The following is a 25617-nucleotide window of genomic DNA, read 5'->3' as shown; positions in this document are numbered from 1 at the left end:
AAATATCTTTATGATTGCTTACTTTATTTCACTGCACATCAGGTCAAAGAAAAATGAAAAGCCAGCAATGTGAGACAGGAAGAGTTTAATCACATTATACAGTACAAGAGTTGTTGGATGTTTATTTTAAGGGAAAAGGGACATTTAAGTAGATTAGTGGGGTAGGCAAATGGGCAACCTTTGCCCTCATGTTGAAAATTGCCCATAAATCGAATGTGTAAATATATATTTTACTGTCTGGCCTGCCCACAGTCCATTGTGTTATGACCCATTTCCCAATTCCCTGTATATGCGTGCAGATCAGACCTATATGCAGGGTTTGTATATGAATTTACAGTCTATGCAGTAGGGGATTGGTGTAAAGGCTATGCTATATTTTGATACAAAGCATTTACATGTGCTGGACTGCCTTTGGAAAAAAAAATCCCTGCAAGCTCATCTTCTTAGTACACTTGGGTGCTGCTACTCCGTTTATTCCTGTGGATGAGCCATATTTTACAGAATGGTTTTATCATGGCTTACTCATAGGAATAAATGGGGCTGGGGTGAAATATGTAGTTGTAAGAGGAATGTTGGATGTTATCATATGAAAGCCTGTGTGCATGCTGGACAGGGCACAGTGAGGAGTGCAGGAAAGTGCGGTAAGTATTTAACATTTCAGGGTTCCAAAGTTGAGCAAACAAACAACCCAGGGGGCATACCTGCAAATTTTTTACTGGCTTACCTCAATCATGAAGCTACTCACTCCAACTAAACAGTAGTGGGCAAACCAGAACACATGTGAAGGTTGTAAAGCTGGAATACAATATTTTTCTAAAGACTTCCCATTGTTTATGCCAAAATTTTTAATGATTAGGTAGGTGAGCTCAGGTTTTTTTGTTGCGGCTCAGGTATAGCTCAGTTTTGTGGAGCTCTCGTTGTATTCCCACCCACAATGGTCCTTGGTGGCCACTAAAAAAAGGTATGGAGGATGGCTAACCAAATATGGGCAGCAATGATGATCACACTCTTTTCTTCTATATTAAAATGTATAATGAGTTATATCCAAGAACACAAGTATAATATATTAAAACTTATCTGTCCTTAGATGTTGTGGCAGTTTAAAGTTTTCTATTATATTTCCTCTTTTATCCTGATGATCTTACCAGTAACATTTACTCCCCTGGGGTACAATGCTTGCTCATCGTACTGTACTATAGACTTTGGACAGGATCAACCCCCCTCTTCCTTCTCATCTCTATATTAAGTCAGAGGTGTTTTGTAGTCCTTAGAGACAACCGGGAACAATAACTAACGCTGAGCTGCATTTATACAGCTCAATGTTTTTGACTGTTCACTAAAGGGATCAGGAAAGTATGAAAATTTATTACAGAAGGGACATTGCTGCCCCTATTTGCACCAATACCCTTTCTGATTAAAAAATTTTAGAAGTAGAAACTTAGTTCTGCTATAGGAAACGACAGGGACAAAATAGTTTTAGGGAACAACATAATAGAGACTCCTAGTAAGTTTGTTCCCTGTAGAAACCAATCCTGATGACACATGCACAGACAACAAATATTTCCATTCTGATTTACAGAAATCATTAGATTGATGTGACCTTGTGATGTATTGTCTTTGGTCTTTTTAAATAAAATGCTGCCAGAATAACCAAAATATACCTAAAACACAAGGGCACCAAATATTTTAAAAGCCAAATCTTCTGCATCATGGCCTATAATTCACAGAGGTAAGAGGGGCAGTCAGACTTTTGGCTGGGGGTGTAATTTTACCAACTGCTGCCAGGAGACAGACAATAAAACACAGAACAGATGGCAGATAGCAGGGCTGAGTGGTAGCAGCCTTACAAGAGCTGTTATATACCATTGGTAATTCATTTTACATAATATTGTCTTTGTGTTTTAGGGAGAGGGATATGGAGCTCCAGCCAAATTAGGAAATTTGTTGCCTATAATTGAATGTGACTCCCTACTTCACCATGAAGCCTAAAACAAGGGGCAGATTTGCTCATAGTTGGCGCTATAGTACTGATCCTGGTATTTATTTTTATTTATCTTGGCTAAAAAAAGAAAAAGGAGAAGGCAGCACAATTGTAATTATATCCCAATTGGGTATATTAGGGTGAAACACAAATGGATCATGAGCTTGACTTGAAATAGATGTTAACTGAATCTCTGACAGCTAGGAGGGAGCTTAGAGATTGTGTTTGTATTCTTACAGAGGAAACCTCAAATGTAGGGTCACAGAACATGAGGAAAAGAAGCTTAGCCAACATTGCTTAGAGGGGTAAATCACACACTGAGGTTTTCTTTTTATATATATATATATATATATATATATATATATATATATATATATACTAAAATAGATTTCTTTTTTTGTCATGTATTTTTTCCTTACAGCTAACATAATAATCAAATGCCTAAACTGTATCTTATGAATGGGATACTCATAGGCTATTATCTTAGAGGACAAGGTTTCTTCAACAGTGTTCCATGAAATATAATTGTTGCAACTGTTCCTCTGGCTACAGCTGATGCAGATTCATATCCATCAAACCAGTGGTGGCGTCAATGTTCCCCTTGCTGTGGTAATGCTGAAGTAGATTTATCTCAGTCCAACAATGTCTTCTATTCCACCTCTGGGTATCACTGACTGATATTTGACTAATGGGACCCATTAAGATCTGGTGCCACCATTGTGAGACAGCAGTGGGGTTAGGAGAAGCGGCTCCACATTCTTAGATAAGTAACACGGGATGGGAAAAGAAACCACTGAATACCAATGCAAAGTAAAGGGGCATGGCTACATATATGAGACCCCCAAGCTAAATGTAATTGGGCCCCTCCCCTGTGCAGCCACTGAGTTCTTTCTTCCCCCAATGCAGTGCACCACCCACTGTTGCTCACCTCCATTTTGCTCCTGTGTCTTTTCATGCAACCTTACACACATTGGAAACAGTATTGTAGGTGAGTGACAGGTTCATGCTGCCCTGACTACTCTTCCCAATGGATAAGCACAGGGTAGTAGTGGAGCTTCAGTAGAGGCGAGTTAGTAAGTGAGAGTTGGAATTAAGTAAAAAAAAAAAGACTAAAATTTACAAAAATACTTCATTTCCCATAACTAACTAGGCATGTGCTTGTGTTGATTTCTCTTTAAATTTCTAGTTTGTAGTTGTAGTAAATTTAAGTTGCTATTTATTTTCTTATTGATTAAATGCTTCAAATAATAAAATACCACAAAAAATCAGCCAAAAAATTGAGACAGAATCAAATACCATTTTTAAATGTTATATCTTTTTATGATTGTAATCAAATCCGTTCATAGAACTCTGCAGTGATTGTCCTCATTTTACATGCTGAATTGTATGAATGGATTTGTTCATTTTTACAACTATTTATTATGAATGGGTCTGAACAAACCAATCTATTCATACCAGCAAGGGGGTGTAACCCTGGGGAGGAGTTTGTCGGGGGAGAGGTGTGTTGCTAACACACCAGGTGCACCTTGTGCAAGGTGAAAACTTTTGCAACTCCCATCATGATGAGATTAAAATCTTTCAGCAGCCAAGCAATAGTCATCTCTTCTTTGTATGTTGTATTTAAGTTTTTTGAGTGTTAAGTTTCTAAACTTATTTTCCAATGAATAAATATAACTGTTTGTATACATCATACTTATTACCATATATAATGCATGTATATTATATAATTTTAACATTATTTAGCCAGGCATTCTAACTAGATACTACTATAAATGCAAATATATTTACAGTTTATATTACACCTATTGTATTTTTGGCATTCCAATTTGATGATATAGGAATAAGAATGGATCCATGCCAGTAGGATGTTTAGGGAAAACTTTGTGACAGATGGAACACACAGAGTGACCTTCACACCCTATACACAGCAGTCACAATCCTGAATCTCACTGTTTAAAAAATTAGCAATCAGCCAATCAATATGCTCCAGTAAAGACCACTAAGAACTTAATTACTGGATTCCAAAATCTTTATCTCTGGTGAGACCATGGGTTTTGTACTGGTCAGTCCTACACGGTCCATTATATTCTACAGATAATCTGAGACAGTGATAAGCAACAGGTGGCCCCAAGCAGTCTCATCCTCCCCCCCAACCCCCAAACACACACCAGACTGACAATAGACACATATGCACGTCTGCACTTCATCTAGTTTGCTAGCAGGCTTGTGATGATTACAGTTGGGTATATTTATTATTAGAAATGTCCAAATTTGCCAAGTTAGAATTTTCAGGAATTTGCCTCAGAAACTATAACAATTCCCCAGAAGTTGGAGCAAATGCAAACGAGGCTTTCAAGCCTAAAATCCAAAAGGGCAGATCATGTAAAGTGCAGCAACAATTGTATAGGATGTAGAGTATGTGGAAATGAGAATGAAGATGCATGGCAGGCCCTTTACAGGAAACAATTGGCAGATCAATGATAAAACTATGGGTCTAGAAATAGCTTTATTAGGTCAAAGTTTATTGAGAACTCTATGGGCCTGATTTATTAAAGCTCTTTAAGGCTGGAGAGGATACCGTTTCATCAATGAAGCTGGGTGAACCAGCAAACCTGGAATGGATTTCTTAAAAGTCGTTTGCTATTTGTTAGGAAACGTTTTCAATTCTGGATCAGATCCATTCCAGGTTTGCTGAATGACCCAGTAGCTGATGAAAGTTTATCCTTTCTAGCCTTGCAGAGCTTTAATAATTCAGGCCCAATGTGAGAGACCAGCTAGCAATCTGGAGAAAATTTGAAGATCAGGCTAGCAAAAATTGAAAAGTCTTTCAAACAGCAGAGCTGCAGTTGCATCCATCCTTCCAGGACATGGATATGCTGGTAGTAGGATGGGTTGTCCTGGGTTGGCCTACAAGCTTTTGTTTGATAGGGTCCAATCCATATGAAGGTTGCAGACTAACCCGAAGTTATCAGATTCCTGTATCCATTAATGGATGATATAAGTAGAAATATAACAATCATACAACAATGCTATGTGATATAATTTACCCAAAAATTGTTCTCATTTTGATAGTTGTGATGTTGCTAATTTTGTGCATCAAGTCCAAAGCCCCCTCCCACATACTTTCTGCCATTGTTTTTATAACCAAATTTTATAAACCATTGTATGATGAGACAATATATCTTTTCTGATGACGTGTTTTCAGTGGCTGAAAGTTTATTATCAGGCAGTAGTTACAGATTTTGAAAAAGTTGAATCTTCATAATATATAAACATATATATATATATTAAAAATTGTACCATCAAGTTTTAGGCGGCACCTATATTGGAACACTCTTGCTTATAATTCACTAATCATTATCATGTATTACACAAATATATTGAAAACAGGCAGATTTGCTTGAACATGATTTATTAAATCACAGCAAACATGGTTTATTTCAATAATTCACAACCAAAGAGAAAATATTGGGGATCAGCATTTAAATGTCAAGAAACCTTTCTGTGTTATATAAAAATCTTCCTGTCTACAGATTCCTATTAAACTCTATATATGAAACTCCTATTCCTATTAAACTCTATATAAAAAAATCAATGGAGGGAATCACAGGTCATCAAAAAATCAAATATTGTGTACCCACTTATATCTGGTCAGTATGGAAATCTTTATTTTTATATAAAATGCCACAAATTTGTATAATCAAATATAATGCACTAACATTTTAATATATTGAAAAAAATATTTTAAAATATAATTTGAAAAGTAAAAAACTACAACAGCCTAAACCATTGTTTGGGTAAACCGGCACTTAAAGTGTATGCAATGCTAACAATGCATGTGTGCTAAATAAAAAATTGAGAGCATTCTCTTATATATATGTAGTATGTGTGAAAACGTATCAGTTGATGCTGCCATCCCAAGTGATATCAGCCCTGCCCAGTGCACTTGTTTGAATTACAGAATACCAGGGTAAGTTAATAGTCTGAACACACTTCCTGTCAGAGGGTGACAACACTGCTCCTCTACAACGAGTGAACATCCTTATTGGAGGACAGATTGTGTGTTACTAGCAGAAAATTACAACTAATGTAGCCAACACATCTAAATATTGGTACACTGCTATAATTTTTGTTGGGATTGGTTACACTTTAGGGGGCCATATACATGTCAAATTTTCAATCAGTGCCAAGATTGTAAGCTCTTCAGGGCAGGGTCCTCTCCTTCTCCTGTGTCACTGTCTGTATCTGTCTGTCATCTTCAACCTCTATTACATTACATTACATTACATCTTCAACCTCTATTACACAGTGTTGTGTAATATGTTGGCGCTATAAACAATTCTGTTTGTGAATATTATTAATATTAATAAATATTAGTGTTATTCCTAATAAATCGGGAATTACAAATGTATTCAGAAGAAACAAAAAAATCTACCATCTATTATTTTGATCGACCATCAAAATTTTTTGGATTGACCAGTTGAAACTAGGAAATAAATTAATAGCTCCAATACAGCTTATTGAATGATCGAAAATGATAAAGACAACAGCGATTTCATCAAAAGTGATCATTTTTCCACTGATGATGCTAATTCCAAACCCATCTCTTTCTGGTCGGCTGAAACCTGCATTCTATTGTCTGTGATTACTTTGTGATTTTGAGTTAATTAATTGAGTTTAATCACTGTATACAATTATCATGAGTGTGGCCAGCTTTAAAAGAAAATACTGATAGATTGATTGGGCCTGATATATTAAAGCTCTCAAAGGCTAGACACAGAAAAAAAAATCTCTATCAGCTTACTAAAAACATGATCCAGGTATAAAGGGGAACTAAACTCGTTGGTGAGCTTTTGCCATAATCGGCAAGTATACAAAGCATACTTACAGCATATGGCACATACCTACAGCCATCCTGCAGCGATAATAGGCCCAGCATTCTGTCATCATTGTATGCTCGCAAGGCACCACATCTTCCCCACAGACATCTATGAAGACAACGATCCGCTCCAGCCTTTGGATAACCACTGATGATTTAAATCCTGTGCCAGGCCACTGGGATCCACCATACAGTGCGGATCTTAAACAAAAAGCCACGGGGAACCAGATTTTTTTTTTTTCTTACATAAGAGACAATTTATGTTTCTTTTGAGACATGTAATGTCTCTTCTGTACAACCTCACAGTGACTTTTTGTTTTCTAAGTTTAGGTTTACTATAAAAAAGGGTGGGGCAGGTAGGATGCACACAAGCCACCCTACAATACTGTGCCAGCTAATTGGTGGCACCAGTGCTGCAGAAGAGCCAGTGTGCTGATAGCAGAGGAGCAGAAGATGTGAACACTCATAGACCATCTTGGTGTAGGAGTATATTCAGGAATGGAATGAGTGTCAGCACAATAGTGTTTTAAATTCTAAGCATAAAAAACAAGGATGTGACCACAGTAGAACAGAAAAGTTTACCACACATACAGAAAAGATTTTAAAAGATTTGCTCATTTGTAGTTGCAATATCACGCATGATATTAGAAAGCTGCTGCCAGGCTTGTTTCTCAGAAGACTCATCCAGATCTCTGTGGAGCTTCAGGCTATTAAAATTGGAGCACAAGCTGTCCACATGACCCTGCATGAGGCGGATTTCATCATTTTTCTCGGCAATCTAGGAAGAATAGGGATGTTTGTTGTTTAATGCACAGAATTGATAACATGATGTATGGTTGTGTGATGTGGGCAGGGTGGTTTATTAATGAACACAGAAGACACGACACCGGTGTAGAAATGTGCACGGACGAGTGACTTGTGATCCTGAAGCACATAAAACATGTGATCATTTTATGTCCAGATGAAACATCTAAATATATGAGACATCTAAATATATTGGGCCTGATTTATTAAAGCTCTCAAAGACTGGAGAGAATACACTTTTATCAGTGGAGCTGGATGATCCAGCAAACCTGGAATGGATCTGGTCCAGGATTCAAAACATTTTTTTTTTTTAAACTGAATTTTTATTGAACATTTTCACATTCAAAGACAACCAGGCTTATACAGCAAAACATCTCGTAAACACAGCATACAGGGTGATAGGTACATCCGATAATGGTACATAAAACTCTGGCGTAAGTAACAGTAAAAAACAGTGGCCGTACTGTACCGGCCTATCAAACCCCATAGACTATAAAAATACGGAAACAACAGATAAATAAACAACAAAAAACAAGAAATGAGCAGGATTCAAAACATTTGATAGCAAATAGCAAATGACTTTGAAGAAATTAATTCAGCTTCACTGATGAAAGTGTATCCTCTCCAGTCTTGGCGACATTATTTGGGGACATTATTGTAAGGCTGTTTGATACAATATATGAAAGCAATGTTTCTCATTACAAACGTGGCCTGTGCTTCTCAGCAGTTACCACTGTTTTAGAGGGGGATAATATGTCCTACTGATGTACACAAGCAGATTTTGTAAAGTTTTAGAAAATCACCCTGAGAGTGGGTCAGGGTCTTAATAGAGATAATAGTGATGGATTACAAGCATAGTGCATAGGACTCTGTAGGTATCATAGTAACATAGGAGGTAAATGGCCTTAGATGGGTTGTGCTGGGAAGGTCAGTTATCTCCATTCCTATTGTTTTTAGGCAAATATCAGGTCACAAGGTAAATTTTGGTGTGACTATCTCAGTTTTACTAGTCTTCTGCATCTGCATATGTGCAAAATCACCTCCTAGACCAGGGTTCCTCCAGAGGTTGCTAGAGGGTCCTTGAACAAAGAGCAATTTGTCCCTCTCAGGTCAAATACCGCTAATGCCAATTATCTTTTTGTCCATCTGTAAGAGTGACATTCTTTCCACTGGCCAGCAATGTAAAACGCATACCTTCCCAATGACCACCACACTAATGTACTGTGAGCTGTGAATATAGTATTATAGTAGGGGATCCCCGAAGACCTGAAAGGTTGTCCTAGAGGCTAGTTGTATGTCAAAGTAGTATAGTCAGCAGCCATGCTAAATGAGATCAATTAGAGCACTAGTAATATGTCAGCACTATATAAACACACAAAAATATTTACTATCCACATGGAGAGTCTGAGATAACCGACAGCTTTAAGCTGATGTGTAGAAACATCAACAAATCTCCACCATTCAGCACTGCCAGCAGAGGCTGTATATGTAATGGACTAGTACGATGCCACCATGCACAGATACGTATACAGTACAAACACAGGAACATCAGTGTTATCCCCAGCCCTTTTTAGCCGGGCATACCACTGGGAACTTTTCAGTAATCAACCGGCTGTTTTTGGATGGTTACTTATGAGTTGGGTCACAATACAGGGGCTACCACCAACCTAAAATTTTTTCCCTTGATTCAGCCAGAGATGAGTTCTCAACTGGGTCCTGTGCCATCCTGTAATCAAACTGTGCCCCGGAGGAAGTACTGCCATCCTTGTCCTTCTTCAAGCTATACACTGCGCAGCTGCAAGAACAGGCGACGTAGCCCGCCGTAAAGGGAAAAAGAGAGCGCCAATCTCGATGCGCCCCTTCAGTGCATGACCGAGATTAAAGCAGCCGGGAGCCTCCTGGGGTGCCTGACATGGGTTTCCCAGGAGGCTCTGCGGTCCCATTCCTGTGGCGATAAAGACAGACAGGGAAGGCCTTCACTCTTTTTTTATAAAGAAAAAGAAAAGGGTGTTAAACGAAAAAAAAGGGGATCATTTTCTCCATACAAAAAAGGTTTGTTTACCCTTTTATGTAAAGCAAAAAAAATTAGTGATAGGTCCGCGTTACCCTAACTGCATGATTTTGGAGATGTAAGGGAAGTGCCTGGAGGAAACCCATACTAACACAGGGAAACATACAAACTCCATGCAGATAGTGTCCTGGCTGAATTTCGAACCCTGAAAAAAGTGACAATAAAGTGCCAACATTTCACTTATTATACAAACATGGGGGAAAAAAGGGACTTTTAAGGCACCAAATGTAAAACATAGAACATAGAATAGATAAGTAAATGTGGAATCTAAGATAACATTTGTTATTGATGTATAAGTTCATTTATTAATTATAATATATTGTATTCATAGATCTCACTGATAATTCCTGAAGAAGCATACCAAAAGTCTGCAAAATGCGCCGCATATGATATATGTGAGACTATTATTATGGCTTTAAAATGTCTGTACATCTTGAAATTTTAGAATCCCTCTTTTAGCAACAGGAAGAACATGTTTTATACAAAAATATTTTATGTAAATTAACCACCCGGCCGTTAAACCCGAACTTTTCTCAGGTGGTTAAACAAACGTTATATTGCAATCTGATTGTCATACATTGTATGACAACCGGATTACAACTGTAGGAAGGAATATACTTACCCGGTCCCCGCAGCTCCTCCGGACACGTCTTCTCTCTTGCTTCTTCTTCACCCAGCGAGTGCAGTGACTATGTCCCGGGTTTCCGGGTGACGTCGTTGCATGCGTCAGTGTGGGAGGCGGGGCGGGAAATTCAAAAAACTTTGTATTGAGCTCAGTACAAAAAAGCTGTATTGAGTCCAATACAAAGAAATCTTTATAATAATAAAATAATAAAATAATATAATAATATATATATAATTGTATTATATATATATATTATATAAGCTACTGTACAATTACATTACATTATACACTATTTTTTTTAAAGATTTTTTTTAAAGATTTTTTTTATGTTTTATAAAAAAAATTTTATTATTAAATTTATAAAATTTTGGACATATTTCGGTGAGTTATGCGGTAATTCGGTGAATTATAAGTAATTATTGAGTAATTCGGTGAATTATAGCCCACAATCTAAAATAAATTTTCATACAAAAAATTTAACACTTTTTGCATGGAAATACGGAAATTCGGAAAGAATTAGAACACCCGGCGTTCGCGTATGCGTCCCTCAGCGAATCCTGATGATGTCCGTGCATGCGCCCGTCAATGGGGGTCATAGCGGGAAATTCAAATATTTTGTATTGGATTCAATACAAAGTCCTGTATCCAATCCAATACAAAATAATACAAAATATATTTATGTGGTTTTGTCTATGTATGTGACGTTGGACTCTGTTTTAAAATTTACCACACTAGGGAGGTGTTTTAGAAAAATATATTACTATACAGTATACCGAATTATCACATTTTCAGTATTTTTGATTTATTTATGTATTCTTGTTTAAGCTGATTTTTGTGTTTTTTTTTTAATTTTATTAAAAGTAATTTTTTTTTTTTTTACATGATTGTGTGTTTCAAACTTTTTTTATATTCACGATTATCTACTAGACCCTTGTTGTGTACCGCTCTTGGTACAGAAATCCAGACATCAGTGAAACGCCCAGGAGGTTAATAATAAAAGTTTGGGTTTTTTTTTTTAATTGGTTCCCTAAAAGTTCCTTTTCCTCCCATGTATGTATTTTGGTTCTATATAACTATATTAGCTGGGATGTGGCACATGGATATATCATTGATGGTAGAATACCACTAAGAATCTGAGCATTCTTATGCATTGGATTAGATTTTACTTATTATATCAAAACAGTGCTGTCTGTACAAAGCTTGACTACTCACAAGTTGTGAACTGACCTTCCAATTAGGGTATATAGGCCAGGGTTGGGGCATTCTTATTTATTGCTATGTTGTCAGAAAAATAGGAGACTGAAAAATTCCAAACCGCCAGACTACTTGCAATGCAGATATGAGCCTCCTGACCAATTTATTTTCATCCATTGATAGGTGTTTCATACACAGAGCACTAGCTATATGCTTGGACACAATATATACCTGTCCATAGTGACCTCAAAGTCAATCTGTTCCTTTATACATTCAGTGAAATGCGACATGTTCTCTTCACAGCCCTGCAGTCCTTATCAAGTTTTCCAGAACTTATAATCTCTGTGTAAGCACTGTTCACCAAATATTGTATAAAAGGGAAAAAGATCTGGGGCCTCAGAAAGGAGGAGAGTGACAAAGGTGAGTTTTAGTGATGGTGGGGGTTGTTGCATAAATAGAACAGGTCAATTTGCATTGAATGGACAGAGTGTCAGGTTCCCCTTTTAAGTTAAACTTTTCCTAACAGAAACTTAGAGGTCCTGATTGATGATTATCTTCCAAAATACTTGTTGGCTGCCTGTTATGCTAAACCCTGGGCTTTATCAAGTAATTAACCCAGAATCAGTATTAATTACATGATAAAGACCAGGGTTTAGCATACAGGCAGCCAACATGTATTTTGGAAGATAAAAAACAATTATGACTATTGACATATCACTGAAAGATGCATGAACAAACACTGTACATAGTGCCGTTCTGCTCTATGGAGAGGGGGAGAACGAGCGAGAGCCACCACGCTGCACTCTCTCACCTTCACTTGCATTGCCGTTCTTCGTGGAACCGCCAGGATGGATCCATAAATTACGTCAGACGGCCGCTGTACACCTAGGCACATACACTTATGTACATACGTCAAACGCTCATCTCTGGTGAGAATCTGACGTGTGTACAGCGGTTGCCTGACATCGTTCATGGATCCTCCAGGACAGATCCATGAATGACTGATGGGGATCAAATGCTAAACAAGTCAAGGGAGGAGGGCACAGTGGGGTGCAGCTTGCTCATTCTCCCCCCTCTATAGAGCAGAAGGGCTCTGTGTGTATAGCACTGGTTAATCTATCTGTCAATCTTGAAAGATCGTTTCCATCTACGAAAATTGCATGTGTGTATGCAGCACTATACAACATGTGTGTAGAATATTTGCTTAGTGAGAATGAAGTGTTATATAGCTGTTTTTTAACGTAAAATAAAATAGTGACCCACCTAATAATTAAGCAGTGGGAATACCAGCAATGAAAATGCTGCAATCCACTCTGTTAGTGTATATAGCTTTGGAACAAAGCTTAGAATCCTTAATTTACCCTGAAGGTGCACTATATATCCTGGCAGGCAAACAAGGAGTTGAAAGAAAACATTTAAACTCTACTTGAAAGTGATTGTAATGCAAGAAAAATCAAACATAAACATGAAAGATGGACAGAGCCCCAATGGCTGGTGTTTCCCAACCCCCCAGAAGATAGACAGAGCCCTAAAGGCTGGTTATACACAACCCCCAGAAGAAAGACAGAGCCCCAATTACTGGTGTTACCCAACCCCCCAGAAGATAGACAGAGCCCTAAAGGCTGGTTGTACCCACCCCCCCCAGAAGACAAGGAAAAGCCTTTAGCTTGGTTGCAGCCAATCCCCCAGAAGACAGAGGTTCATAGCCTGGTGGTAGCCAACCCCCCTTTTCATTGTACTGCAGCTGCCATGAATAAGATAAAGGAGAAACAAGAATTTCAGGTTTACAGACCACAAGCTTTCTGTGCTCTGTTTGGCAGGACCCCGAGGCTCTACAACATCTGTAACCTGAATTCAGTTTTTATGCTACAAATTCAGTGTTTGCCAAGGAACAACGGACACAAGGGTCATTAGGATCTACTCCGAGAATCATGCATTATATCGAAAACATGATGCAATTTTAAAGAACTATTATCACTGTGGATGTAACATAAAATGCTGAAAATATTAACTTAATAATAAAACTTGATTACAGGCTCTAGTATTTAATGATGTGGAATCTAGTACATGTACCTTTCATGAAAAAGTAAGGCGAATATTTTCTCCCACCTCACATTATGCAATGGTAAGACTTAATACACTAAACTATATTTTAGGACAGCTTTCTCTCTATCGTTTAAATATGGGCGAACCAGTAAAGATTATTTTCAGGCTTTAGGGATCCCCTGCTATAATTACTATATCCATAGCTCACAGTATATTACAATGTTGGTCAGTAATAGGAATGCCTCTTACATTGTTGGCCAGTGGGAAGAATGTCATCCTTACAGACAACCAAAAAGATCATTGGTGTCTGAGAGGCACAAATTGCTCATTGAACCACTAGCAATTTCTGGAGGGACCCTGGGTATCCACAGAACCCTGGTTGAGAAACACTGCTTTATGGTAATGCGACATTATGTTACTAATAGGCTTACTGTAAGCAGGAACTGAACAAAGATCTGAAAATCTGAAACACACACACAATAATGCGAGCTGTCTTCTTTCTATTGCAGGGTGCTGCCATCTTCTTCCATCTTCACTCCCTTCTTGTGATCTTTGGTCATTATGATTGGCAAGGCCGGTATGACGTAACTCCCATGCAGACGGATTTCATACAACGCCGGCAACTGCAGGGGAAGCTGGGATTGCTGGGTTTCCCAGCAAGCAACACGCGTGTGCAGCTCAGCAATTTTAACAGTTCCCTGGGCAGGTAAGATTACTTACTGCAGAAAGGACATTGCCTGTTCCTTTTTGCAATAATGCTCTGCCTGATCCCAAATTTTTCAAGTGGAACTTTATTACCAATTTAGGCACAGTGTCCCCACACTAAAAGGCAGAGGTTCCAAAAACTAAAACTAATGCTTGCATATAAACCACATAGATTATGTTATGTTTCTGATTTACTGGCTGTTATTACCAACATGCAACCCTTCCTAACATTTCATGAGATACTCAATACCTAGTATATAGCAGACCTCCTTCTAGGATTAAGAACAATGCAGTCTGTCTCATCAGGAAGTTTTGTTTGTTCCCCATATAGGTGATTATTATTCAAGCTGAAACATACTGTATTTATATTAAAAGCATATCTCTGGTAAAAAAACTGACAAAATATATAGTGTTTATAATCACTTTCCTAAAACTCAGAGCATATTCCCCTATTTATACTCATTATTATATATCTATTTTAAAATTTTTTACATATCATTGATTCTGCTAGCTAAGTTCTTCGAAAGCAAGTTGTTNGGGGGGGGGGGGGGGCTATGCTCTTACAAGGATTTGTTCCAACATTCCCAGGACCACCACCTCACCCTTCAGTCCAGCTCTGTTTCTCATTCATCTACATCTGTGTATTAGGTATGATGTTTTCATTGCAATGCAAGTAATGCCCACAATGAGATGCTATTTATGTATAGTGAACATTACAGAAAAGGTTGCAGGTATGGTCAGCACTTGTGAGATTTGTGAGAAAATTGATAATTTTAAAATTATATTTAACTATGGATGACTTTTGATATCCCTTAAGTTGAATATGATGGATTCTAACCATCAGCACATTGGCTTAGTGGTTAGCATTCTGGCCTTTGCAGCACTAGGTCACAAGTTTGTTTTCCGGTCAGGACAATATCTGCAAAGAAGATTGTTTGTTCTCCCTGTGACTGTGTGAGTTTCCTACGGGTACTCTGGGTTCCTCCCACATCCAAAAAACATGCAGTTAGGTTAACTGGCTTTCCCTCAAAAATTGTCCTTAGACCACGTTAATGACCATAACATTAGATTGTGAGCTCCTTTGAGGGACAGTTAGTGATATAACAACAGACTTTGTAAAGCGCTGCGTAATATGTTGGCGCTATATAAATACTGTTTAATATTAATCCAACACTCATTTGTGTGAAATGCACACTGACAAAGGGAGTGACACAAACAACATTCCAGTGTTCCTGCTGACCTCACATTTGTCCTGACTGGTCATACACGCTAAGCTACACTTTCCTCCCTTTTCCCAGCCAGGAAGAAGAGTTCAGTGTGCTGCGGGCACATTACCTGTTTATGTAACTGAGAGATGTGCTCCACCAAATGGTTCTTCTCTACACGCAAGAGGGAGTTTTCCTGCTGAAGGCTAGAGTGTTTACTCTGTAAATCTGTCAGCTGCTTGTGCAATGAACTTCCAGCCATCTCCACAGACTTCCTCCCTTGTTGTAGCTGCAGCACCTGTTAACATTCGGATATTTCAAATCTCTTTAAAAATACAGACATTCATTTCAGAATGTAAACAGAGAGGATATAAATGAACCAATAAAACTTCTATATCAAATTGGTTATGCCAATCGAACATTAATTTCAGATTGGTTGCAGTCATTGTAATGTATTTATATGCATCAACATATTATGCAGCACAGAACTCATAATCATCACAATCACTAAATGTCACTCAGAGGAGCTCACAATCTACATTACTCTGAGCCTAATGCGGGTACCTAGGCTCACCATAGACATTACAATATGACTGTATAACCACATATTACAATCTGATGGTAACAAATGTCTTTAGAGCTATCAACCAAAATCTAGTGCAACAGGCTTGACTGAATACAAATAATGAGATTATAGTAGGTCCTATTATTACATAGTTTCCATAAATGTGAAATGGATTGTACAGAGATTGTATGAAAAGATCTTAACTTGAATGGGGAACATTAGATTGACCAAAACTAATGTAATATTATTATTTATTACCAACATATTGAGCAGTGCTACTTTGGAATGATTTTGTGCTAGGCACACTGACAGACACTAGATGTAGCTTCGGAATATGTTATTCCTCTCAGTTTATGAACAGATTTAATTTCTGGTCTACATACAGTATTTTGTATTGGAAATTTTATATTTTATGTGTAACTGATTCTTCTGTTGTCTTATATTGCCATGTTCTGTACTTTGATTTGTATGTTTCTTACCTGTTTCCTAATAAAAATGTATTGCGTAAAAAAACTATGTAATATGATTTATTTAACATTTAATTTGTATTTCATTTAAAACAAACAAATGGACCTGAAAAATTCTCCACTTGGGAATGCTTCAGTGAATTTTCAGACTTACTGCTTTATAAATAGAACCCAATGAGTCCTTTCCACTACAATAAAAGAACCTGCCTGATTGCAATTTTTTATTTCTAAAGTTTAGTTCCTTTTTAAGGTTCTTACAAGTGCCAGATGGTGACTGGACATTCAAACACAATTAAGTCACCAAAAAATCACATATCCAATATTCTAGGTTTAAATCATATGAAGAATATCAAACCCTACATTTCAACCGAAAAATCTTTTTTCTATATTTCCGATAATGCCTTAAAAAAAAAAAAACTTTTTTTTTGTTGCAGGTCTCAAGAGAGGTATGAAATGTTACCTGTTCCTGTGCAGCAGCAACTTTGTCCTTCTCATCCTGCACTAGTCTTCTCCAGTGTGATAGTTTTAGCGCCAGCTGTCTCTCATTCTCCTTCCCTGATACCAGCTCAGAGATCCTTCTTGTAAGGTTCAAGCTTTCATTTTCCCGGAGCTGCCGTTCCTAAAGCAAAATAGTCCCACAATTTTACAGTGTATTGAAAAACCTGACACAATAAAACAGACACACTAAGTAGAAATAAATAAATCTGCTAAAACTAAGATGTAGAATTAGAAATTAATGTTTTTAGTACTCCAGTGGTGAGATAGCTCTGGCATCGTTTCTGACCCTGTGTTCCCCAGTAATGATGTCATACTATTACCTCTCAATATTTAATAAAAATACCATATTTTACTATAATTAGACCAACAGGGAGCACATAACTCCATCCTTGGGCTTCCTGCCACACAATAGAGAGACATATGGAAAAAAATTAGGTACATTTCTGTACAGATTATGATAAACTTTAAAATGATAATGTCTTGTTTATGATATTGAGTATTCGTACAAGGACTGGCCATTAGCGCACTGACTATAAAAGGATCCTCCTTATAATCAATCATTGTACAGACATGAATATTTGTGTCTAACACAGGGGAGAGGTGGCAGTGCAGATTCCACCCTGTCATGGAGGAAAACAAGAAAGACTGATTTATGTTTACTCTGAACAGGCTCCATCATCAGATAACAGGTAAATGTTATCCTGATTTAAAACAATTGCTCCCACTCATTTCCCAAGCCTTGTATGGATGCTCAATAATTTTTGTTCAAAACAATGATTGTTTTGGATGGTATCAGGAATGGTTTTATAGAGGAGATGGCAAGAAGGAGCACAACTGTGGGGTCTAAAATAGTCATTAACTTATTAATCACACCTGCACTACAGCTAAGTTTTTACCTGAAACTGTTATGGACAATCATGACTATCACCAAAAATCTAGCATGTATATGAACCTTTACTCATAACAGAGATTGTGATAGCTTTTATTGTGATTGATTTTATTGTATCCTTTCTCTTTCTGCATTAAATTTAACAGTTTACAGGAGTGATTAGTATGACATTTTAGCGCCACTGGATTTTTTAGTTTGCACCTTTTCCTGTCCAGGAGATTGACTGTATAGCAATTAAGTCCCTGCACCTAATTTGTGTAATTTTGTTGGTGGAACATCCACTCGGATTCTATACAGAATACAGAGCGATACTGTTACAGAATAGAATGTGAGTATCCCCAACCTAAGTGTGGGTTCCAAATGTTCTAACACAGAGTAAAACTGTAAGTAAATTTTATCTGTCCTGTTGGGATCGTCCTTGGCATATTCTGAGTAGCTAAGGCTGAGTCTACAGCCTGGGTTTCCCCAGTGTTTAACCTGAGGCTTTAAAAGCCTATGTTTGAAATTCAAGTGGTTTAAAGCCTGACTTTAAACCACTGCAAAATGTCTATGCCCTGTTGGAATCAATGGACATGTTTACCCCGTGCTTTAATTTTTAAAACATTGCAAGGAGTGTTATCTAATAAGTGCTTCAAGGAAATGTCCTGGTGTGGATTGCCCATTGGAATGCATCGGAATTTCAAAAGCTGGGGAAACAGTCCCTGTAGACCCAGCCTAAAGCTACGTACACACTTCCAATTTTTATCGTTGTTAAACGAACGATGAACGATCCTGCACGATATCTACGAACGATCATATAGCACCGATCCTGCACATACAGATAACGACACGATCGTTCGTAGATATTGTACACACAATAGATACGATCATTTGAACGATACAGGGAGTGACGTGCACCACAGGAAGTGAACGAACGTTCGTTCGTCACGCATGCTCAGACCATGGACGATCAACGAACGATCGTACACACGAACGATGGTCAACGATCGTCGTCCAATCCGATCCGCCGGTCCGGTCGTTCGTTTCCAATGACTTTCCTCGTTCGTCGGCGTCGTTGGTTACTTTTTTTACGAACGATTTTTGCCCAATCGATCGTTCGTCGTTCATTTTGAACGACAAAAATTGGAAGTGTGTACGCAGCTTTAGTTATGTTGCACTAGCCAGTCAACTGGTGGAAGAAGGAGGCAGCAGAAGACAGCATATAAATCCAGGCCCTGGTTTTTTCATCTCCCTGTTCAACCACCAGTGTCATTTGTTTGTTTTTAAACAACTTTGTCAGGTAACAATCTCCACCTACAAAGAAGAATGTAAATACTTACCTTTCTGCTGGTGGCACTGCAACAATCAGCAGTAAATCTTTCTATGAATGTTTTTTGGAAACACTTTCAGGATTGTGGATATCATGTTTCTCATTAGAACACAATGGTTCCTCTCACTGACCCCTAACGCCTCTACAGACCCCACATGCATGTCAGATAACTGTAGCTGGAAATGATTTATACAGATAAGTGAACAAGTGCAATTCTGTTCAATGAAAAAGGGAGGGTGGGAGATGAGAGGTACTCCACTGTGCTCTCCTCCATAGGAAGTGGCATAAGGCAGAATATAAATCTTTGCCACAGCTTTATCATTTTTATGTTTAATCCCTTGTATCATTTGTTTTCTTTTTAAAACAACAATATGTACAGCAGTTATTAATCAAGTCGCTGTGGTAGACTGATGAAGGACATCGGGAACCACTGTACATGTCAGTTTTTGACAGATTCATCTGATGTGTGTACATAGCTTAGGTCAGTTTAGGACATAGAGCTGATGTAGAAGCCAGTAGGAGCAGCCACTGAGTACTGCAGGGGGAACAGGAGATTGATACTCCTGGAAGTCTCTGTTGGTCTGCAGACTTCACAGAAAAAGGTGCATATTTGCATTTTTCTATTAAAGATAGAGTATAGTGGATACTGGAGGTGTTTAAACAAGAAAAGTTGTATTGTGTATGGGTTTATCTAGACTTATATTGAATATTATTAAAATTTTGTTTGTAGTTATCTGCTGTTATCTGAATTCAGTTCATGAATTGAATAATTATTGTTTTCTGAGAAATGATGAAGAGGATGTAAAAAGCCAACCAGACCATGAAGCTATTATGAAATATTCTTATTTCTAGGATAATAATTTTGTCTGTGCAGGGAGCAAAGGACTAATAACATAAACTACAAGATCATTTTATCAATTTTTAGGTATACGATGATGCTGAAATTGATGTTTCTGTGGAGAATTTTATGAAAATGTGGGTGTTTGTCTTTCTGCAGTGGAATGTCATCATGTTATTCCAGCCTGCGTGCTGATAGGAACCGACACAGTTCTGTAGACAAGGGAGATTGCTTTTCTGCTTTTGATGTTTTTTTCTCCTTTACTGCTACAACAAGATGAGCTGGATGAGATAATATGAAAGGAAAGAGATACCGGAGAAACCTGAACCACATAGGCTTCAGAAATAAAAAACACAATCAAGGAAACAAACGGATATGTTAATAGCATTATTATTTTTAGCTTCATCGTTTCATTCAAAATAAAAAAATGCAGACCTTTAGGAAATATCATTAATGCTTGCCAAGTTATTCACCAAACAATGCTCGATTATTACAAAACATGGTAATCTGTGCTGCTACTAGAGAGAATTGTGTATGAGCATCTACAAAGGACAGGCAAGTGTGTCTAAATTGTCGATGAACATTTTTCTTATATAAAGTGTTAATTGGTCATTTTTTGTCATACATTATTCTGCAACACTCCAGGCTAGGGTGGGGGGAGAACAGAAAGACCATGTTGGCTTTTTCTCACAATAAACTAGCCCTCCAAATGTCAACTTTTCCTACCCCTCTTCTCTATAAAGAGGTGTTAAGATGTTTAGGAAACATAATGATTATCTTCGTTTTACTTTTATAAAGGCCTATCCCAGTGTTTCTCGATCTTTTTAACATGAGGGAACCCCTTGAAATATCTCTCAGGTCTACAGGGAACTCCTATTATAAATACTATATCCACAGTTCACAGTACTATAATGTGGTGGTCATTGGGAAGAATGCCAACCTTACAGATAGCCAAAGGATCATTGATTCTAGGTAAAATGACCTGAGAGTCACAAATTCCTCCTTGCTCAGGGAACCCCCAGTAACCTCTGGAGGAATTCTAGTTAGGAAACACTGATCTAATTCATAGGAAAAGGTGTTTTTAGGATTATTATTATTATTATTATACAGTATTTATATAGCACCATCATATTATGCAGCGCTGTACAAAGTTCATAGTCATGTCACTAACTGTCCCTCAAAGGAGCTCACAATCTAATGTCCCTACTATAGTCATATGTGGTTAATGTAGTCTAAGGTCAATTTTAGGGGGAAGCCAATTAACTTAACTGCATGTTTTTTTGGGATGTGGGAGGAAACCGGAGTACCGGAGGAAACCCACACAGACACGGGGAGAACCTGCAAACTCCATGCAGATAGTGTCCTGGCTGGGATTTGAACCCAGGACCTAGCGCTGCAAAGGCTGGAGTGCTAACCCCTGAGCCACCGTGCTGCCGTGTTTTTAGGATTTAGCTGAAACAACCCATATCCTTGAGCCAAGCAGTTTGAAGAAAAAGACAATTTTAAGATAGTAACAAAATTAAAAACCAGACTATAAAACTCTGTATAATTACTACTATTGGATATTTATTTATCCATCTGGCGTCTTAGGATAACTGAATAATTATATAGAATGCGCAGTACCTATAATCCTTTAAGTGTCAATTCAATATTATTCACAAATTGACATAAACATGAAAGGTGGGCTCCCATCAGGTAAGTTTCACTGTTCTTGCTACAAGATATCCCACAAACAGGACAGGTATTTATTTATTTAAAGTTTACCAAAACTTTCAACAGACACATTACACGCAATAAGATGTTGGTTGTGCAAAGAGAAGAAACTTGTATTTGTAACATCAAAAGTGTGCTGGACAGTCTCAGGGTGGAGTTAATTTGCACTAAAATAGCTAATCTGGCCTGATTAGTGGAGCCACCCAAGACAAGATAAATAAACCAAGGGTGTGAGAAAGGGAGATAGAACTGAAAAAGCCATGCATGAAGGGTCATAAACTGTTTAATGCCTGTGGCATCAAGCAACAATATTATTTGTTTATATAGGTGTTGTTTCAAGAAAATACTTTACTATGGTGATTTGTCAGTTGAGCTGTTGCAAGGCCAAAAACTACTGCCCTTACAATTTTGAGCATTGCTTGAAGTTCCTCAGCTTGTCAATGCTAGTTATCACACATGAATTTTTATATATTTTTGGAACATCACCATGTGCGCAGGTCTCAAAATTTTGGAATATATATATATTAGGCACAAGATATATTAGACACGGGTCTATCTAGGAGAAAAGCAGTGAGCCAGAAAAACCTGGCTGTTGAGTCTTCCTAAAAGAACGGTTGGCTAGAGATGGCAAATAGAGATGGCAAATAGTGATCAACTAATGGTAAAGATTCAATAAATGAGCATACCTCTTCAAGTTGTTTAGTGGTTTCCAGTACCCGAGCTAGCAAGTGGGCATTTTCTTTGGTTAGACGTCCACAATCTTCTGCCAATTTGTTTCTCAAGTATTTATCTTCATCAGCTGACAACTGCTTTTCTTTCAACTGAGTTCTTAATTTTTCTGCTTCTTTGCTAACAATAAACAACAAAGGTAGTACTTTAGTACAACACTTCTCAGCTACAAATGTATGAAGACGTAAAAGTGACCCTTTCCATTTCCTAAGCCGGAATGCATTACATATTTATGCTTAGCATGCACATCACACTGACTTGACCAGTTCTCCAGGCTCAACACATTCCCTAGTGTGGGAGACTTCCCATGACCACTGCATCCCAAAAATATTGGTTAAAGACTGCCAATTATCTAAAAATGGTAACAGCTTGGGCTTCATCCTTCCTCATCTCTGTCTCCTATTTTGTGTCTTCATTTGGTAAATATGTCACTTTCAGTGTAAAGATGTGATAGTGAATGTACATTTTTACAGGAAAAATATCTGCAATACGGATGGTGCCACAACCAACTTGTTACCAGCTGCCATTCTTCCCTTTGCTAAACTACCTTATGATTCAATAACCAGAAACAATAATGTAATTAATACTCAATAATCAAAAGTTCCGATTTCCATACTTGTCTCAGATCATTGACTCTATAGTTAACGATAAAGAAGACAAGTCTGGAATTGGCACCTCCAACAAATCAGTAAAAGGAAGCTCACATATTTTGATCTTGAGGGCTCAACTTTACAACTAACAATGCAATTCGGTTGTATTAGTACATACCGTAACTGGAATATAATGCGCTCTTCCACAGACTGAGCGGTAGCTACATACTGCTCTTCAAGCTGAAGTATTGCAGCTCGTACTGATAAACATTCTGACCTCTTCTTTTCCAGTTGTGCTTCCACAGCTTCATGTTGCTTTGTTTGTTCCTGAAGCTAAAACATTAAAAAAGCCAGCGTAAGATAACGCTGTCAAAACTAATATAGTTTTTTATTTTTTATTTGTAATATGAGAATAAAGCTTTGTTATACACTTTCAGTATATTTAGGCACAGAATCTACATAGCTCTAAAGGTGATTAATTACCAATGGAAATTTACCAGAAGCAATCTGGCAGTTTTGGAAATGCTAAAAAGCATTGTGTTTTTGAAAGCATTAGTTTTAAAAATCACAAAAAACAGGTATAATATATATTCTATACTATATCCCTATTTAATGTACAGCGCTGTGAAATATGTTGGCTATATAAATCTTGTTTATTATTATTATTACTATTATTATTAATAATAATAATAATAATAATATGCATTATGATGATCTACCAGCTTAATAGTAATGTATTGTGGGAACTCTACAAAGAGTGCCCTAGAGGTATCCTTGTACCAGGTCAAGGCTCCCCAATCAGAAACCTGATGGGTGTGGGAGAACCACACCAAAAGTCCTCATGCTACCGCCCTTCGGGACATTCAGCCCTAGAACCTAACCCAAAGGCTAGATTTCCAGTTCTTTCTCCTTGAAAAAAAGCATGTAAAGTGTATTATGACCTTCACGCCCTCATGATCTTCAAAAACAACCAAAAACCATGAGCAATGTAGGCTACTTTCGACTCTGCCTATAGCCAAATTAAGTACCTTGTCCCTACCAGAAAGCATTAACACCTTGGGCTCTTTACTAAAACCAGCACACCGGGTATTAACTGAGAATGAAAATGATGAACTTAGTACCCTCCTATTATTTCATAGAGTTACTCCCTTCCCTAACTCAGCAAGTTTCACATTCACTGAAAATCTTAGTTTAGCTCTTTTGCATTTGATGGTGAAGGCACAACAAATCCATACCTGTATCCCACTATCCCTTTATACTGGTAAATGCTAATAAAAAAATATTTCACAACTTGTTTTACACAAGCTGTAAATTACGTGGTAATTTCCAACATGGGCAGTATTTTAATGTTTGTATTTAGAGGATTATTATTCCACTCTTAGAATGCAGCCATGCCTAGACTACAGCCATGGTGTTAATTTGTTGGGTAAGGGCCACATGCTGCCATAGCTCTCAAGCTGGCATTTTCGCATAAAATAGTTTTATTTTGAAAGACAGCATATGTTTATTAGTCAACTTACGCTCCTGAGAAATCAGAAAAATTTGCATTCCAATGCACACCACTGACCCTTCTTCTTGCACCGGGATACCTGATCATTTTATCTTATCCATGTGTGGCCATTTTTACTCATTACTAGCACGGAATAGGTAATTGTAACAAACAGATAAAAGTCATTACTTGTGTTTGCAGGAGGCGGAGTTCCCTCTCCTTTTCCTTTACATTCTGAGTGGTGTTGTGCAGCTCATGAAGAATGCTCTTGTGTTCCTCTCCTTTATATGTGAGATCTTGTGAAGAAACATCTGCCAGCTTCTTCACTTGTGTTAAATCTTCCACCAGGACAGTCTTTTCTCTCATGTGGTTATCTGAAGAAAGTAGAAACCTGTCACCTGCAATTGCCTTTACAGCAATGCCAAACATTTGTCAATTTTATCAATTCATTTGAAGCGTCTCTACTGCAAATCAAAATGCTATTTACTCTTTAAACTGACCCACGGGTAAGCAAAAGGTGCTAGGTCTCCCTCTCTCCTCTCTCTAATCTCCAATGACGTTACAGGTTTAAATCAAATATAGTACATGCGTCCTTCTTTAGGCAACTGGTAGCAAGATGTGATGTCAATGGAAAAAACCTAGAGATGTTTTGGCCTTACTTTCTTGGAGGTCAATATTGAGGGTGAATTTATGTATATTTATATTTATGTCTGAATAAGTTGATAGTTCAAGCTATAATGCAGTTTTATAAGACTAGTTGCTGCTTTATATGGTTTTGTTATAATTTTTTGTCTTTTTATTCATATTGTATTTCACCAATGAATATGACCAAAATGCACATATCCGTTATTTGTGCATTGGAGATGAACAGAAATTACACAAAGAAAGTCCTTAAAGCAGAACTAAAAATCCACTATCAGGCAGGTCATTATATTGCAGAAAGGGACAGACAATGTTCCTTCTGCAATAATCCCACCTACCTGCCTGATCACTCAGGGTATCTGTCAAAAAAGCTGAGCT

General features: G+C 37.6%; 1 protein-coding gene across 2 annotated transcripts in view; it reads right to left on the bottom strand.

The window, feature by feature from the left end:
• Positions 1 to 5376: 5376 nt before the first annotated feature.
• The window catches only part of LOC140330681 (uncharacterized), a 40035-nt gene continuing 19794 nt past the window's right edge, over positions 5377 to 25617 (bottom strand). For both annotated transcript variants that reach the window (XM_072411009.1, XM_072411010.1), the window contains exons 6-11: positions 24787 to 24971; positions 23287 to 23441; positions 22476 to 22638; positions 17003 to 17161; positions 15641 to 15808; positions 5377 to 7638 (exon numbers count right to left, since the gene is read on the bottom strand). In XM_072411009.1, coding sequence (XP_072267110.1) covers positions 7462 to 7638; positions 15641 to 15808; positions 17003 to 17161; positions 22476 to 22638; positions 23287 to 23441; positions 24787 to 24971 — 1007 coding nt within the window. In that variant the 3' untranslated portion in view covers positions 5377 to 7461. The remainder of the gene's footprint in view (positions 7639 to 15640; positions 15809 to 17002; positions 17162 to 22475; positions 22639 to 23286; positions 23442 to 24786; positions 24972 to 25617) is intronic.

This window comes from Pyxicephalus adspersus, chromosome 5 (assembly GCF_032062135.1).
Source record: "Pyxicephalus adspersus chromosome 5, UCB_Pads_2.0, whole genome shotgun sequence".
NCBI lineage: Eukaryota > Metazoa > Chordata > Amphibia > Anura > Pyxicephalidae > Pyxicephalus > Pyxicephalus adspersus.
This window is presented reverse-complemented; position numbering and strand designations above follow the sequence as displayed.